The 18,766-nt window shown below is 39.9% G+C and overlaps 1 protein-coding gene across 2 annotated transcripts in view; it reads left to right on the top strand.

The window, feature by feature from the left end:
* The first annotated feature begins 7,071 nt into the window (after positions 1 to 7,071).
* The window catches only part of Dbx2 (developing brain homeobox 2), a 30,297-nt gene continuing 18,602 nt past the window's right edge, over positions 7,072 to 18,766 (top strand). For both annotated transcript variants that reach the window (XM_090355529.1, XM_090355519.1), the window contains exon 1: positions 7,072 to 7,567. In XM_090355529.1, the coding sequence (XP_090211655.1) occupies positions 7,138 to 7,567 (430 nt within the window). In that variant the 5' untranslated portion in view covers positions 7,072 to 7,137. The remainder of the gene's footprint in view (positions 7,568 to 18,766) is intronic.

Below are 18,766 nucleotides of genomic sequence, written 5' to 3'. Positions count from 1 at the left end.
ACAGCCCCACTTTTTGGTGGTTAACTGCAGATAAGATTCTCACAGACATTTCTTCCAGGGTTGACTTTGAACATTGATCTTCAGATCTCAGCTTCCTGATAGGATTATGGGTGTGAACCTCCAGCTTTTGGCTCCTAAAAAATATTTTAAATTACAGACCACATTGCAGAAATTAAATAATACTTAACAATGACTAAAATGGAACTTACATAAGAGAAAGAGATGAATCTATTTCTTAGATATTCTGTCACCTATGTATTTTTTCCCTCAACTACATTTTTGACACAAGTTAGACAGCCATCAGCTTAAATCATCAAGCAGACATTTTCCCATGAAGGCAGAAAAATAATTGGTTTGCTTTATACAAAAATACACTGATGGTAAAATTGATATGTAACTGTAAAAATATCTGGAATTATATGTGCACTTGATTTAATAGAGGACAGAATGGTGAGTTGCAGAATTTTCTAGATGCAGTGGTTATCAGGGCTCAGATTATACTGCTAACCAGGTAGCACCAAGAGATGAACACTGGAATCAGAATAGAATTTTGGCTTGGAATTTTGGTGAATGCTCTTGGTTGAGAAAAGAAATTTGCTGTTTTACTTGGAATGCTACTTCTGATCAGACGATTTGCTTTATCAAGTTGATTTTTCCCTTCTGGTTGTTACAAAAATGACTTAGAATTTACTGTGATGATGATAACAATATTTTATGCCTGTCCTGGGGACTGACCTCAGGGTCTGGGCACTGTTCCTGAGCTTCTTTTGCTCAAGGTTAGCACTCTACCACTTGAGCCACAGCTCCACTTCCTGCTTCTTCTGAGCAGTTTATTGGAGATAAGCATCTCACAGGCTTTCCTGCCTGGCCTGGCTTACAACTGTGATCCTCAGATCTCAGACTCCTGAGTAGCTAAGATTACAGGCCTGAGTCACCAGCATCCAGCTAGTCTAGTATTATTATATTATTATTATTTTTATCATACTATAAACAGCCTATCATATAATGTTATATTTGTCAAATTATTCCTAAGTATAAAGCTGTATCTCAGGTTTATATGGAGGCTCACAGACTATGCCAAATACATGAACTCTGAGAATGGTATATAAAAGTACATTTAGTTGGTCATTGCTGATTTATGACTGTAATCCTACCTCCTCAGGAAGCTGAGATCTAAGGATCTCAGTTCAAAGCCAGCCCAAGCAAGAAAGGCCAGGAGACTCTTATTTCCAATTATCCACCAAGACATGGAAGTGGAGCTGTGACTCAAGTAGGAGAATGCTAGTCTTGTGCACAAATGCTCAGGGACAGCACCTGAGTTCAAGCCCCAGGACCAGCACCCCCCCCTCTCCACACACACACATTTACACTTCCTGAGGTGAATGCTTCAGAAGAATCTTCCCTATCATATTTACTGAACTGCCAGTTTATGAAGGGGAAAATATATATGTAAGATCTGTCTATCCAAAGGAGGTATCATTGAATCTACAAAAGTGATGTGAGACAAAGGAAAGGAAGGGGGAGGGGAAAGGAGGAAGAGGAAGAGGGGAGAGGAGAAAGGAGGAAGAGGAAAGGGAATAGGTAAAGGAAAGGGAAGGAGAGGGGAAAGCTGGAGAAAGAGGGGAGGGGAAGGACATACTTAGAGAAGGGGAGGAGGAGCAGGAATGGAAAGAAGGGAAACAATGGAAGAGGAGGGAAGGAGGACAGAAAGGAGGAGGGGATGTAAAGGGGAGGAAAATTAGTTACCTGATGCCTTCAGCATACAATCTTTCTGAATTTTGGGAGATTGTATCCCTAAAGAGTCATTTAAAAGTATTTTTTCTACATGTATGTGGTACTGAGGAATTGAACCCGGGTCTTCGTGCATGCTAGGCAAGCACTCTAAACTCAGTTTTTTGTGCATGCTAGACAAAGCACTCTACCACTAGGCCAAATTCCACTAGGCCAAATTCCCAGAGTAACAGTACATTAATTCTATCTCTATTCCTAAATTGAAACTCTTTGCAAAGCAGTGCTTAACTTACACACTGTGGAGTATTTGACTGTGCTGAAAGGTTTGTTTCTGTGTTTGCTCGTTTTTAGAACAGTGAATTTGTTCCTTAATATTTAAGTACTTCAAGGGGATTATTGAGTTTTACTATTTTTTTCTTTCTTTTTAAAGCATTAAGAACAGGTGAATTTTTAACTGGGGCTTTTCTGTCTGGGCTGGCTTTGAACTGTGATCCTGAGATCTCAGTCTCCAAGTAGCTAGGATTACAGGTGTGAGCCACTGTAACCTAGCTTCAGTTTTTTGTTTTTGTTTTCTTTTATATAAATTTGGTATGTTCCCAACCACTGTTTTTTCTTTTTTAATTTTCTTATTGTAATTAATAGAAGGGTTACAGACACACATTGATCCCCCTTCTTCCACCCCCTCCCCTCATCTCCAGAACATTCTTTAGTACATATTTAGGTGTGCCTCCCACTCACGGTGACCTCCACTTCTCTGAGTAATCTTATCCATTCTCAGGGCCTAGAGGAGGCCGTGGGTCCTGGTCTACTTGGCCATCCAGAACTGCTACTTGCAATTGAATGAGTCCTGATTAAAGTATTTACTAAACACACATTTGCCAATGTGTTCACTTATTTCCTCTGATTCAACCTCAAGGTTTACCCTCAAGGTTTCTATTGTGTCCTGCCCTACAGAAAACCAGCTCTTCTTCTCTCTGTGTGTGTGTGTGTGTGTGTGTGTCTGTGTGTGTCTGTGTGCAGCTTTCAGCAAGTCTTTAGTTTAAAAACAGCATCATCGAATTGCAAGGGATCTAAAGAGAGACATTTCCAAATAAGAGGTTAAAATGACAAAAAAATGAGAAAAATGCTCATCATCCACGGTTATAAAGGAAATGCAAATTAAAAACAACCCTAAGATACCACTTGACCCCAATTAGAATGGCCAATATTCTGAACCCAGAAAATGACAAATGTTGGCGGGGTTGTGGAGAAAGAGGAACCCTACTGTACTGCTGGTGGGAATGTAAGCTAGAACAGACGCTCTGGAAGGTAGTTTGGAAGTTTCTCAAAAAACTAAAAATAGACCCTCCCTACAATCCAGCCATACCACTCCTGGGCATCTATCTTGAGCATCATAACCCAGAATACGATAAGGACACCTGCTCAGCCATGTTCATCTCTGCACTATTCACAATAGCCAAGCAATGGAAACAATCCAGATGCCTTATTACAAGAGGAATGGATACAAAAAATTCCACTGTTCTTTTTGATGCATAAATTGTCCCTATCTTGTCCCAGCAGGACCTTCTTGTTTAGCCATTTTAATGTGTTTACAGAATGCTTCCTTATGACTAGATATTCCAAGCCCATTCTGTCACAGAGGTAGACTTAAGGTGTTTCCAGTTATTTCAGTATATGTGGTAAGGAGTCAGTATTTAAAAGTTAAGAGTATATGTAAGTTAAGGAGTCCTTAAGGTTTCTCTTACTGGAGCCGGGATTTTAGGGAATTAGTGGTTTTAAACTATAGGTTCCAGTTTAGCATGGCAACCAAGCAGAATCAGGAAGGAGGCAGTTGAACTTGATAGTTATGCACAAAACTATGGAATCGTCCAGTTTGGGATACAGTTCTACCTCCTGATAGAAATGTCTCGTGATGTTGGCCTGTTAAGTAGGAATAATGACACCAACTCAAAAGGAACTCGGCAAGGCACAGTTTACTTCGGTAAATGGTTGCATCTTCAGCAAACAATCTACAAGCAAGAAGCAAGCACCCAGAGCAGGGCATGCTGTTGCTACCTTTTTTGTCCCTAATCCTTCGGCAAGCTCCGCCCCCCTGCTCTCATTGGCTGAGCCCAAGCTCACAATCTGCAGGATATGGTTTAATTAACATGCTGTAACTACAATTCAAGGAGCTTTTTAACAGGATATCTTTAAAGTGCAGCAGGAAAAGGATGTAACTAAAGTGTAATTAAGAAGGGCCAAGCCACCTGGCCACAAAACCTTTCAGAAAAGCAATTTTCTCAAGAGTAACAGAAAGCCCTGTGCACTTGTATTCCTAACTACTCAGGAGGCTGAGATCTAAGTAAAGTGGTTTGTCTGACTCATCTCCAACCAACCATCAGGAAACTAAGTGGTGTAGTAAAACTGCTAGCCTTGAATAGAAAAATACAGGGAGAATGCCCAGGCCCTGAGTTCAAACCTCACTACTGACCAAAGGGGGGAAAAAAACAGAAAGGAAACAAATAACTACAAATAACTTTGATAGAAAAGACACTTTTCTCACACTCATCACTCAACTAACCAAATGGTGAGTTTTTCTTTTGAGTGCATTTTCACTTTAAGAAAATGTTTTATTTTTTCAAATTTTATTGGCATAAATTGAGTATACAAGAGATTTTTCTAAATATTCACATATACATATATCTCTTTGACTGAACTCACCCATCTATAATGCCTTTTCTCAGCTTCTTTCTCTCCTCTCTTTTATCAGTTTCATTCTGTTATTTTTATATAATGTACTCTGATCATAGTCAATTCCCCATAATACTCTCCTGGGCACACTTTTCAACGATGATACAAGTGGTAGTATTCATTCCCCATATTCAGCAAGCAAATAGGGGTGATAAAACAGTCCTTTAACTTCCCCCCTCCCCCCCAAAAGGAATGAAAAGAAAAAGGAAAAGGAAGAAAGGAAAGAGAGAAATGAAAAAGAAATGAGCCTTTCCAATGGCCTTCTGTTATAAATTTCTCCCTTTTTAATTTGGCAAAACAACAGCTTATTTAATAAATGCAGAGGCAATTGCAATTTGAAAACTGCAAATACATTTTGACCTTCATGACACAGCAAAACAAGATGAGGGGTGGGGGTGGGGGGAGGGAAATGGGGACCAAGACATGAGAAAGGGTATCAATGTATGTGACTTAATGTACCTTCTATCTGGCAAATATCATGTAACCCTTCTATTAATTACAATAAAAATATATGAAAAAAAAGAAAAAGGCTGCAGAAGCCAGGCACCAGTGACTGACACCTGCAATTGTATCTATTTAGGAGGTTGAGATCTGAGGATCCTATTTGGAAGCCAGCTCAAGCAGGAGAGGTTATGAGATTCTTATCTCTAATCACCAAAATGCTGGAAGTGGAGCTGTGGCTCAAGTGGTGGAAAGCCAACCTTGAGTGAAAAAGCTAAGGCAGAATGATTAGGCTTCTAGTTCAAACCACAAAACCACTCTCCTCCTCCCCAGAGTCTAAGGATATATGGGAAATAAAATTTATTAAACTGTGATATGGCTTAATGTTTATCTGGAGCACAAGTTTTCTAAATACACAATATCTTCCAAATATATAGAAATATATAGTTCCTTTGTGCGAGGGGGCCACACTCTGTATTATTCCAAAAGTTGAACAAAGTTTGCTTTTTTTTTTTTTTTTAAAGGAAATCAGTCTCACCAGCCTGGCAAGTTTTAACCATACTTCTAAATAAACTGAAGGGGCTGGGAGTAAAATATTTTTAGAGTAAAGAGCAAAACTACACATGTAAATCCAAACTTTGCAGACTTTCTTATAAAACCTTATTCTAAATAAATTGGGGCAGGAGACAGGCAATGGCAAGTGCTAAATCACAATGAAGTCACAGTTTTAACACTCCATTGACAGTTTCCAAAATGAGAAGCCTTGAAAGTTGTCTTGTAGTTAAAAAGCCTTTGACTCTCTTTTTCACACACACAAGCGTGCATACATAACATATATATACACATACACATAAGCATAACTTTTGCATATCCAGTTTCCACTTAGCAAATTTATGAATTGAAAAATACTTAAATTTTCGGGGGGAGAGAAGGGAAAGTGGGAGAAAAACATGGGAAGGGGTAACAATGTTCAAGAAGTAATGTACTCACTATGTTATGAATATAACTGTAACCCCTCTATACATGACCCAGATAAAACTTGTACAGGAAAAATACATACAATTTTCAGGAAAAGAAAAAGAGGGTGGTTGTAATCCCAAATAGTATAGTGACTTTTATTCCCCCAAAGTACGCTACGCCAAATAGGAAGAACTGGCTTTTCTTTCCTGGATTTTGGACCCAATCTGTCATGGTCTGTCATTGGTCATTTTGTGATCTTTCTCTAGATCAAATCTTATTCGAACATTTCTAGGGTGCAGGAACTGTATGCACTTCTCCAGAACGTTTTGCGTTATTTATTTCTTGTATAGATCTCGGGGCTTGAACTCATGGCCTCCTGCTCTTGTTTAAAGCCTGTTTTGCTCAAGGCTGGCACTGTGCCATTTACGCAACACCTCCACTTTAGCTTGTTGGTTAATTGGAGATCAAGAGTCTTTTGTGTTTATCTGACTGAGCTGGGCTTTGAACTGCAGTCTTTTGAGTAGGTAGGATTTCAGGCAGGCAACCCCGGGTGCCCCAGTTCCATCGGAACCGTCGAAGGAGTCATGGAATCCGACAATCACTTTCCTCAAGTGATCTCGCAGTGTCTACTTTCAAACTGGGGGTCTTGAATTAATACGCAGCGGGCTGAATCGGTATCACCAGCAATCTCAGAATGACTGTTTCTCCAGCCCTTCCACGGTTTTCCAAGTGACAAACCGACGTGGGACAGCCCAAGGCCGGAGCTCAGGCCTGGCGCACCTTGCGCGCACAGCAGCCAGCTCCCACCCTGGGTCTCAGTCCACGGGGGAGAGAGACAGCAGACCCGTGCTCCCCCGGAAAACTTCACTCCACGCCCGCCTCCCCTTCTGAGCCGGCGTCCCCTCCCCTGGCCACCACCCCCACCCCCGCCCCCGACGGCCGGGTAGCCCTCCCTGATTGTTGGCCGTGCCTGTCACTTTGCGGGGCCGGGTGACATGAATGAATGGGCTTGGACACACCTTCCGTCCTTCTGGAGAAAAAGCCCCCGTCGGGATCGCCTAGATTCCCGGGCGATCTCAAGAAACCCACCGCGGCCCCCTCCCTCCGTACCCACTCCTTTCTGCGCCTCCTCCCTCTGGCCCTCCTCCCTTTGTCCCCCCCCCCCCACCTCCTCTTTCGGTCCCTCCTCTGTTCCTTAAAAGACGCCCAAGGCCAACAAATAATACCGATCGGACGCGGGGACACGCGGGGTCCGGTGCGGGCACGGCGCGCACCATGCTCCCCAGCTCCGTGGCGACCCAGGCCGGCGGCTCCTATTGGGATGTGGTGGCTTCCTCGGCGCTTCTCAACCTCCCCGCGGCGCCCGGCTTTGGCAACCTGGGCAAGAGTTTCCTGATCGAGAACTTGCTCCGGAGCGGCAGCGCCCCGACGACGGGGACCGCGCACGGGATGCAGCCGCCGCCTCCACCCCAGGGGCTGGCGGCCACCCTCGCCCCAGCCCCGGGCGCACAGCTCAGGCCCTTGCCCGCCAGCCCGGTCCCCCTGAAGCTCTGCCCTCCAGCCGCCGCCGCCGCCGCGGCCGCTGAGCAGCCCAGCCCAGCCGCTGGGACGTCTTATGGCACCCGATGGGCGTTTCAGGTGCTCAGCCCTTCGGCGACCGACGGCCCCAGGCTGCCCGGCCGGGCCTTCCAGTCTGCAGCCCCAGGTGAGCGCGCCCTCCCTCCCCGGCTGCGCCCCTGCGCCCTGGGAATCTGGGCTACTCCGGAGTCTGTCGAACTAAAGTTGAAACGCCACTTTGAGGGGACACCAGGCTTTGCGAGGGCTTGGTGTCGCCCATCGCATCACACCAGCTCTTTTCAACAGGTGGCAGGACGACTTTGGTTTGGCCCTCAGGTCAGAGAAGTCCGGACCCAGAACGCCCAGCCCCTCCCCAAATGCCTGGAGCTGGCTAGCCCAGTCTCACCGGGTTCCCAAAATTCAGCGATAGCGAAGGTTTATTTATTATTTTCTGGCGAGGAGAGCTGGGCGCCCACTACCCTGTAGTCCACCCCTGGTCCGGGCAAGGCACACCATGACCTTGAGAAACAGATGGGGAAAGTTTTAGTCTTCTCTGCGCTCACTTTTTGCATCACCTAAGGCACAAAAGAAGGGAAGGCTCAGTGGTCCGGGCGTGGATCTTGAAAACAAAACTAAACAAAACAAAAAGCCAAATTGGCCAAGTGAAGTTAGGAAGTTCATCAGTAAAGAGGAATTGATTGAAAGAAGGGAAATTTGGATTTAAGTAGTTTCCCCTAACTTGGTGAGATTAGCAAGGAGGGGGACATTTTGGGTCAAATTCTAGGTGAAGTTTAAGAAACTAGCAGTGGTTAAGGGAGAACTGTTCAAGACTCAAGCGAATTCAGTTGAATTGATTATTTTTTTTTTCCCCTTTTGGCTGTGTCCTTAGACGATCTTAACTCATTCTTTTAGTCCCGATGGGTTTGTTTAGAATGACTAAGAGGTGCTTTCTTCAGCAGTTTCTATTGTCCCAGCAAGCTGCCAGATCAAATTTATTGCTAATGGCTTTATGGAATTGAACGTGTTTGGAACCTGTCTTAGCCTTTCAGATTGCAGGGGGTTACTTATGGAATGGGCCAAATAGCATAATATGAAGTCTCGTGTAAAATGTAAAGCCTAGAAAGTGTTGGGAGGAATTCAGATACAGTCAAGGCAAGGTGCCTTGGAATCCTTTGACATGTGGAGTACATTTTAACAATCTTAAATAGTAGGGGAATTAAAAATGTCTGAAGCAGTTTTACAGAGGCCCGAATTAGTAAATTATGTCTTACTAAAATATTATTTTCAGCCACCGCTTGTAATCCTGGCTAGTGGGGAAGCTGAGATCTAAGGATCAAGGTTGAAAGCCATCTTAGGCAGCAAAAGAAGAGTCTTCACCAGCGAAAAGAAGCTGGAAGTGGAGCTGTGGCTCAAGTAGTAGAGTGCCAGTCTTGAATGAAAAAGCTAAATGACAGTGCCTAGGTCTTAAGTTCAAGCTCCACCATGGGCAATGGCATCACCAAAAAAAAAAAAAAATGAAAGAAAAGTTTTCAGGGAAATGTGATTTGCAGAAATTGATGGCTGGGGCATTTTATTGTAGAAGTGATTTTTCAAAGATTTTTAGGTTGTTCACAATTGGCTTCTCAACTCTATTTCCTCTGCAGACTTACAGATTAAATAAAATGTAAGTCAAATGCAGATAATTCAATGGCTCTCAAAAATAATTACATATACCTATGGGTTTCATGCTAAATACTGCAATTAATAGGGAAAAGGTTGCCTAGAGAAATTGCTTTTTATTTATTTTTTATTTTTTGACAATGTTGTTATTTTAATTACCCTAATGCCCTGCAGTTCAATTTATGTTTTTTAAATTGTAAATAATAGAAGGGTTACAGGAACATTACCTCACACACATTGATACCCCTTTTCCCATTTTTGTTCCCATTTCCCTCCCCATCCCCTCCCCTCATCTTGTTTTACCCCCTTCCCTTTGCTTTTTATTTTTAAGAATATATTCATGCTTCCATATTTATTAGAGTATCCAGATTTTCGAAAAGGAGTTTTGGAATAATTAAGGGGGTATAAAATTTATTTGTGCTTCCCTCCAAAATATCCTATCCAATTTAAATGCATATCTTACCAACTATTTTATTCAAGCCTCATTGGAGATTCTCTGTTCTGGGCTGATTTTCATTTCAAGAAACAGTTCTTTGTTCCAACATGTGTAAGAATACTTCTCATTTTTTAAACTAGGAAAGGAAACTCTTGTACATTGATGCCTATCGACATGCTTCTTCAACTTTCTCCATTTGCATGCAATGAATTTTGTAATTTATAATAATTTTATCACGTGACAAAGAAGTAGAATTTTCTGACTGTTGTCCCAGTTTAATTTGTGAAATATAACTGCCTTACTAAATGTGGCAGCATTCTTTTATTGAGTAGAGACCCATAAAGTTATAATGTGTCAGCAACTCAACCTGGAAATAGTTATTTATGAAAGAGATAGAGGAGCTCTATTTTTCACCCAAACTGGTGAACATCCAGTCCAATCCCTTAGGAAGATATTATGTTGGGAGAGACTCACGTAATATGGTTTTATATTAGTCTCTAATTCTCTTCTTTCTTCTTAACCCTTACTTTGATGTGAAATATTGAAGAAGTTTCTCAATGGCGGATAAGAAATCAGTTATTTTTTTTTAAGTGCATTGGAGAAGTACACTAATGTACTTGAAAGCTGAAGGATTAGCTGGGGTGTTGGTGGTTGTAATCCTAACTACTAAAGAGGTTGGGTCCTCAGGATCACAGTTCAAAGCCATCCCAGGCATCCAAATCCAAGAGACTCTTATTTCTGTTTAACCACCAAAAAGCCAGTAGTACAGAGCACTAGCTTTGAGTGAAAAAAAAAAAAAGAAAAGGGACGGCACATACCCAACAGGGATATGGTAGATAAAATTGCGACCGTCAGTGTTTCTTACCCCTTCCCAAATTAAGAGCCTCAAGTATTTACAGCAAGAAAAGGGATCCCTCACATGACATGTCAAATAGTTGATGTAGTTGAAACACTTTCCTTCAGAAATCAACCACCAGCCCTATAAGCTTGAGGTAGTTACATTTGGTGCATTTGGTGTTGGACATGAATAGGTTCTCCTCCATTGTTTCTGTATCGATAAAACCAAATTATATATATTTTACATATAAATTTTATACATATATATATATATATATATCAGATCAGTTACAATGCATTGGTGGAAACCAGGAGGTTTTGCAAGTGAATTTCTAATGATCAGAGCTACTTTCCTGGATGTTTATGTCACTATTTGGAAGGCTAAAGCACTCATGTTTTAGCTGGGTACTGGTGGCTCACACTTGTAATCTTACTTAGGAGACTGACATCTGAGGATAGTGGTTCAAGGCCAGCTCAGGCAAGACAGCCCATGAATCTTTTGTCTTCAATTGACTGCCATCCCCCACTCCCCATCCCCCCCAAAAGCCCGAGTGGAGCTGTGACTCAAGTTATAGAAACAAAAACAGCTCAGGGACAGTGCCACAGGTCCTGAGTTCAAGCCTCATGATAGCACCAAGCCTCCCCCTCCCAAAAAAACCCCTAACAAAACAAATAAAAACCCTGTATTTGTTTACACAAGAGGATCTTGAAATTTTAAAGGTGAAAAGTTTAAACTTCTTTTGGTTATGAGAATGCCTTGAATTTTCCTACTGATGGTCATGCCGTCAAGCTTTTCAAAAGAAGAGAACAAATACTTTGGATTTTTCATAATATTACTTGCTTAAAACATTTTGGAAAACAACACAAAATACTTTAGTATTTGTTAAATCTACTTGGGCTGCCTATGAAATAATTGGAAAGAAAATGCTCCTTATGCGTAAGTAAGTTGTAATGTTCTGTTTTATATATTAAAAAGTAATTTTCACCATGTAAATTGAACCATGTAAATTGGTCCAGTCACCTAGCCCAGGATAGTTCTTACTATTAATACTTTTTTCATATATTTTTATTGTAATTAATAGAAGGGTTACCTTATATTCACCAGATAGAAGGTGCATTACTTCACAAACATTGATACCCTTTCTCATGTCCTGGTCCCCATTTCCCTCCCCCACCCCCGACTATGAATACTTAATATGCGATTTCAGATACTGTTTACCTGTTTACTTATTCATCTCTGTGTGTATGTGTGTGCTGGTACTAGGATTTGAACTCAGTACCTCATCCTCTTGCTTGGCTCTTTGGCCTGTAGGATTACAGGGTGAGCCATTGGCACCCGGCCATTCACTTTGAAAATATATGTTAATTATTCAAATGGCTTCCACTTTGCTATTTCCCCCACATACACTATACTTTAATCACACTGATGCCCTGTTTACTCTCACTTTTCCCAGCTAACAACTTCTTTTGAGAGAATATGGCTTGCCACATTTAAAGTTTTTTTCTTAGTGTTGATTTACATATACATATAGGCACATGCACATTTACCTTTCTGTCTGTCTATGTACTTGTTCATATACGTATCCACACATACACACACATTAAAGTATAAAACCTTGAGTCACTTTAAGTAACTAAATTTTCATTTAAATCCATCTGGAGTCTACCAGGAATAAAATGGCAACTTGTGAAACAAAGCAATACAACGTTTATCTAAGAATGTTTGTTAGAATTCTTATTTAGGGTTTCATTAGATTATGTTTCTGTTTTATACTTTCTTAGTAAGAAATTGGATTGTTGCCTCAATATAGTACACGCTTGCCAGACCTTTGCACATTTTTTTCCAGAATATTTTATTTTACTTTCAGTAATGTTTCCACTTTTAATGAAATCTCTCTCTTTCATTCTTTTTAACCTCCAGTTACTGCTTCACTTGGCATTGCTGAGTGGTTTACCACTTTATATAAAGGTATTGTAAATTATTTCATTTTTAATAGCATTAATCATTTTATCAGCCAGCTATTAGCTGGGAACATTTCAGGGGCGTGTTTTGGGAGTGAATATGAACAGTAAACTAACTCAAGGCTCTAAAATTCTCTCTGAAGTTAAAGATCAGAAAGCTTCTATGGGTCTTAAAACTTTTCTTTCAGAACAAAAGCATCCAGGAAAATGAAAGAAAAGTGAGTGTTTTTTTTAAGGGTGTTGTATGTTTGCTGAATACATAATTTGCTTTTTATTTGTAAATACTCCAAAGATGATCAACATTTTCCATTTCTCTTTCCCATATTCATGTGCCATGACATAGCAGTCTTAATTTTATTATTTCTAAATAACTGTCAGAAATGGCATATGCAAGATACAGTTGTAGAAAGGAAGTCACTAAAATTCTTGTTTTTTAAAACTTAAAATCTCACTGATGCCGTAATCCTAGCTCCTGAGATGGCTGAAATGTGAGGATCATGGTTCAAAATCAGCCCAGATAGAAAAAATCTGAAAGATCCTTATCTCCAGTTAACCAACTAGAAAACAGGAGCCAAACAAGAGCATAAAGCCCTGCATTTAAGATCCAGTACAGGCACAGACAGACAGACACACAAAATGCTTTATGTATCCTTCAATACTATCTAAATTAAAATATGAGAAGGAGCCAGTAAGGTAATTTTGGAGAAAATTTTTCTACATCAACAGTAAAACTATGAGTACTGAACTTGAAAAAATAAAATTAGTCAAAGGCTAGATTGAGTTTAGGTTATACATTAAACCAACTCTTGTTATATTGGATTTAAAACATACAAACAAACAAAACCAGTGGGATTCCTTAGTGCACGAACAGAATGGCTCCTGTTTGTTTATAAATTTTCTATAGATGGTTTTACATGTTTAGTAGCTTTTAAAAAATAGATATTGTGTGACTCACACAATATTTACTTTCTGATCTTTTATAATGATATTTGGTTAATGCTTCCTCCAAGAATAAATGACACAAACTTTAATCACAATACATTTATTCAATGTATTTTTATTTTTATGTTTTTGCCAGTACTGGGGCTTGAACTCAAGGACTGGGCACTGTCCCTTTGCTGTTTTACTCAAGGCTTGTGCTCTACCACTTGAATCATCGATCTACTTTCAGACTTTTCTGAAGTGCCTCATAAATTTCTACTGGGGTTGGCTTTGAACTGGGATCCTCATATTTCATCCTCCTTAAGGTTGCTAAGATTATAGGCCACTGACACCTTGCTGAAATCAATCACTCTATTGATTCTTGAACTAGTTTGTAGCAGCATTTCTATGATTTTAAGGTCTAGTTATTTTGTTTTAACCAGTCCAGGGCTTGAACTCAGGGCCTGAGCACTGTCCTTGGACTTTCTCAAGGCTAGTGCTGACCACTTGAGCCACAGCACCACTTCCAGCGTTTTTCTATGTATGTGGTACCGAGGAATCGAACCCGGGTCTTTGTGCATGCTAGGCAAGTACTCTACCACTAGGCCAAACTCACAGCCCCTTGAGGTTTAGTTTTAAGTGAAAACTTTATATGAGGGATTATGTCACCCTGAACAATTTACATAATATCATTGAGTCTTTGTTTCCTCCTGGAAAAATGTGATCAGATGATTGTGTGAGTATTAGACGCTCAAGCAAATACCTCAAAACTTCCATAAGGATAAGGATAAAAAAAGGAAGCATAAGACTTATTTCTACTATCTTACCACAGGTAAAATACAAGCCAAAGGGGGTATTTCTGTTTAGGTAAGTATCCCCAAATGCCCTGCTTGTCTCTTCACTGTGTGTGTTGTCTGGTGTCAGCTGGCTGGTTCTCACTTGGAAGCTGATATGGTTGTTGGGACTATGGGTCACCTTAAGGCTGTACTGAATGTCTAGGGTGCTGCTTACATGACTGACAGTTAATTGATGCTGGCTGTTGCCTGGATGATTAGCTATAGCTTGAACTCAGGGCCTAGGGGCTGTCCCTGAGCCCCTGCGCTCAAGGCTAGTGCTCTACCACTTGAGTCATAGCATCATTTTACGTTTTTTTTTTTCTTTCTGAGTATAGTTAATTGGAGATAACCAGCATTAATCCTTAGGTCTCAGTCACCAGAGTCGCTGGAATTGCAGATGTGAACCACCGGCACCTGGCTTCAGCTCTAGCTTTTTGTTTGCACTTGGACTTCCTAAGTATCTTAGCCTACTCTATGGCATGGTGGTGACTGATCTCTCAAAGGCTGAGAGTCTGAAAACCAACTTTCCCCAACCCCACACCATTGTGGAACACTAGACATCTGTGCATCTGAGAACGTCTAAGCATGGACTAGTCTTGGAAATTCCCAAAGTTTCTATCCTGCCAACGTATCTTAGTGTTAAACAAGTGGCCAATTGCTTCCCAAATTCAAGAGAAAGAGAAATAGGCCTCACCTCCCCATGGTAAGTATCTCACAGGGCTAATCAAAATAACAAAGTGCAGCATGATTTCTGGCTGCATCTGTCTTCAGGAGTAGATGGATGTAGGAATGAGCACAGAGCTATGGTGGGAACTCAGAGAGCTTCCTGGATTTTTTTTTTCTTCTAAGTTTGTTGTTCTGATTACTTTCCCAAGGGAGGACCAAACTAAGCTATTTCTCTGTGAAAGCCTTCTTTGGTCAAGTCTTCCCAACTCCTTTTCTCCTCCCCGCCCCCCCCCCCTACTGTCTCAGCTGAGGCTTGAACTCAGGGTCTGAGAACCAGACCTGGGTTTGTTTTTCCCAACCACTCCAGCTTTTTGGTGGTTAATTGGAGATAAGAGTTTCATGAACTTTCCTGCCCGTGATAGCTTTGAACTGTAATCTTCAGATCTCAGCCTCCTTAGTAGTTAGGATGGTAAGTGTGAGTCACAGACACCCAGCCTTGCTTTTCTTTTCTCTTCTGCTTCTGTATTTCACTAGAAATCTGGACCATACCATTTGCAGACACTGTTTTGGGGGTGTTTGGTCTATGATCTTATCCTGTGTGGATAGGATAATCTCCCATGGAGTTTTTGGGGGGAGGAAGAGTAATGCAATACTAAGAACCCAGGCCACTCCTAGTCAGTTTGGCTAAACTTCACTGGCTTTGGGTCTGTACATCTGTTATTCTCATAAAGTGGACCAGATAATTCTGTTATGTATTCAGAGTTGATATCCATTGGGTAGGAACAAGAGGTGTATGAAATTTCTTAAATTTTGTTGTCTAGGGATGAGTCCATTAAGTTTGACAATAGAAAATTCAATCTTGAGGACTGGGAAACTAACTTATTAAACTTCTCTTTTTCTTTTGACGAGTAGAGTCAGTTAACAGTTAAGGGACATTGGCTGGGTACACTGTCTCATATAGATAATCCAAGCTACTAAAAAGGCTGAGATCAGGAGGATCAAAGTTCAAAGCTAAGCCTGGATAGAGAAATCAGCAAGAGTCTACTCCAAAAGATCCAGCCAAAAGCTGATTTAGAGGCATGGCTGAAATGGCAGAGTACCAGTCTAACTCAGTGAGTACAAAGCCCTGAGTTCAACCATTGGTATTGACCAAACAAAACAAAACAAAACAAAACAAACAAACAAAACTCTCAAACCAAAACATTAAATGTTTGGCTGGCACCAGTGGCTCACACCTGTAATCCTAGCTACTCAGGTAACTGAGATCTAAGAATCCAGTTTGAACCAGCCCAGGAAGAAACATCTAGTCACAAAAAGTCCAGGGGTGGAGCTGTGGCTCAAATTTTATAGCACTAGCCTTGAACAAAAGAAGCTCAGGGATAGCACTTAACACACACACACACACACACACACACAGAAATATTTAAAGCTTTAGCTTTAGGTCTACTGCACTCCTGATGGTCTGATAAATTGTACATTATTTTTTAAGTCAGAAGTTTAAATTTCCTTATTCCTATGCTTTTGAAACGAGCAGTTTAAAGAGGTTATGAAACCATTTTTTTTGAAGGAAGGAAGGAAGAGGGAAGGAAAGAAGAAAGAAAAAAAGAGGGGAAGGAAGATAGGACTTGAAGTTAGATTTGTTGGGGGAATGTAAAATGTCTCACTAGAGGCACCTGATACCATGTTGGATATAGTACTTGACCTATGCTTCATATTCTTTATAAGGATTTCAGTTCTTATTGAATAACTTGCAGAGTGCCAGTGTGGAATATTATCTGTCCTTCCTGCTAATAACCAATCATTAGACCAAAATCTTTATTATTTCTTTTTCTTTTTAAAAACATTCAGGGAATTCATATTCCAGATGCGTGTCTATTTAAGGTTGAGTGTTCATGAATGAATGAATGAATCAGATAGTGTGTGTTAAATTTATAGTGCATCCACTGCCTACCATATGGCAAACTACACTTATATATCATTATAACTAAGTAGGTCTACCATGAATCATTGCTAACAAGATAAATGATAAAGTAATTGATGGAGTTTGATGTGCATGTCCTTCAGGCTTCTTTCCTCCTTTCCCCGTCCTTTTCAAAGTGCTTCTCAAAAAGGTTTGCCATCATTTCTCCTCATCCATCAGCATTCTCACTTGTATTCACTGAGCTTGACTTTCTTCTCTTGCTCATGTGGTTTCCAAATGCTAAAACTACGATATCTATTTTAAATGCTTTGCATTTATTTCCTCTCACTATTCAGCGCCCCCTGCAATCACACGCTTAGATGGATTAGCGTTTGACTTATGTCAGAGTAAGAGCATGTGAGAGAGAGAAAAAAGGCGCACTTAATTGGAATTTCACAGTGATTTCCACATAGATCAGCTTAAACAAGGTGTATTTCTGTATAGCAATCAGGAATGGACTAATCTCCTGTGTAAATATGTGTCAAAGGCATGATTTAAGATCACGGAGGACATCTACACGATAAAACTTTAAATCTGCTCCTGTCTCAAAGTATGAGAATCAACTCTTCAGCCAAAACTTGATAGAGTTTGATTACATTTTTATACATACAGATTTTGATGCTGACATTTCGAGTACAGCTTTCATTAAGGGTAATGTATGGCAGTATAACAAGATAGTTCAATTAAACCTTATTCTGGTGAGACTTTACCATTAAAATAATCTCCAAACCACATTTATTAGAAATGAGTTTAGTTAAACATGGTCTCAAGTAAAGCATCTTTTAGAAAAAGTTTTATTTTCCACATGAACTGAGAAACATTTGAGGGTAGAATAGGAAATTTACAATTTATATGTATCTTGCATTACTAATGCTATTACTAATGTCTGATGTTATTTTAGATGTTCTATGTTGGACAAAACCAACTGAACAAAGACATTTTATTTATTTAAAACTGTAATGGTAAATATTTTTTAGGAAAGAATAAAAGGAGAAGAGAGAAAAGAGTTTTATTCTTTACAAAATCTTTATTTTGTTATGGAAAATGTTAACAGAAAGAAGTATTTGAGAATAAACACAATGTACAACTTGAAGAAATACATTTCTATTTTTAATACTTCATATATCCAAAATGATAATAGATTATAAATCTGTGTAAATATATATAATCTAAGATCTAAAACTTAAATGACATGATTTATCATGTTTAAGATTGTATAGTCAGTATTAGAAAATTAATGACAACAATAAGACTAAAATATTTTTGAGCTACTCAGGTGCCAGTAGCTCATACATGTAATCCTAGCTATTCAAGAAGCTGAGATTTGAGTATTGCAGTTCAAAGCCAGCCTGGACATGAAAGTCTTTGAGAATCTTATCTTCAGTTAACTACCAAAAAGTTGGAAGGAAAGCTGTGGTTGAAATGGCAGAATGGTAGCTTTGAGCAAAAATAAATAAAATTTTAAAAAGGAGTGGGGAAAGCTCATGGACAGTGCCCAGCCTAGGCCCTGAGTTCAAACTCTAGGATCACCAGTACTCACACAAAAAGGTATTATTGAAACTTTTGAACTTAAATAGTTCTCTATTTCATTCTTTTGCCTAATTGTCATATTTTAAAAACAACATTAAAGCCAAACAGCATTCATTCTTTGGAAATCCAGATACTAAAAGTAAAAACAACATTGGTGTTAATTATGAATTAATGGTAATTATAAATTAAATAACTTTGCATTGTATTATAGGAAAAAACTGCATTTGTGATTAGTCCATTTTAAGGCTTTCAGGACTCTGACAATATAAATATTTTAAGGGACACATACTTTGATATATCCTTTAGAGAACTGGTAAGAATATGTTTACTAGTTGATCAATGTACAAGCCTGAACTTACTGCCCCATAACTTCCTCAGAAAGGCAATATAGTCACATAAAAATAACATTTTTTTTTTGGCGGAGCGTCAGTGGCTCATACCTGTAATCCTAGCTACTCAGGAGGCTTAATTTTGAGAATCACAGTTTGAAGCTAGCCTGAGTAGGAAAGTCTGTGAGATTAATTTCTCAAGTAAGCATCA

Source organism: Megascapheus bottae, chromosome 2, assembly GCF_031878675.1.
Source record: "Megascapheus bottae isolate mThoBot1 chromosome 2, mThoBot2.hap1, whole genome shotgun sequence".
NCBI classification, from domain to species: Eukaryota; Metazoa; Chordata; class Mammalia; order Rodentia; family Geomyidae; genus Megascapheus; species Megascapheus bottae.
This window is presented reverse-complemented; position numbering and strand designations above follow the sequence as displayed.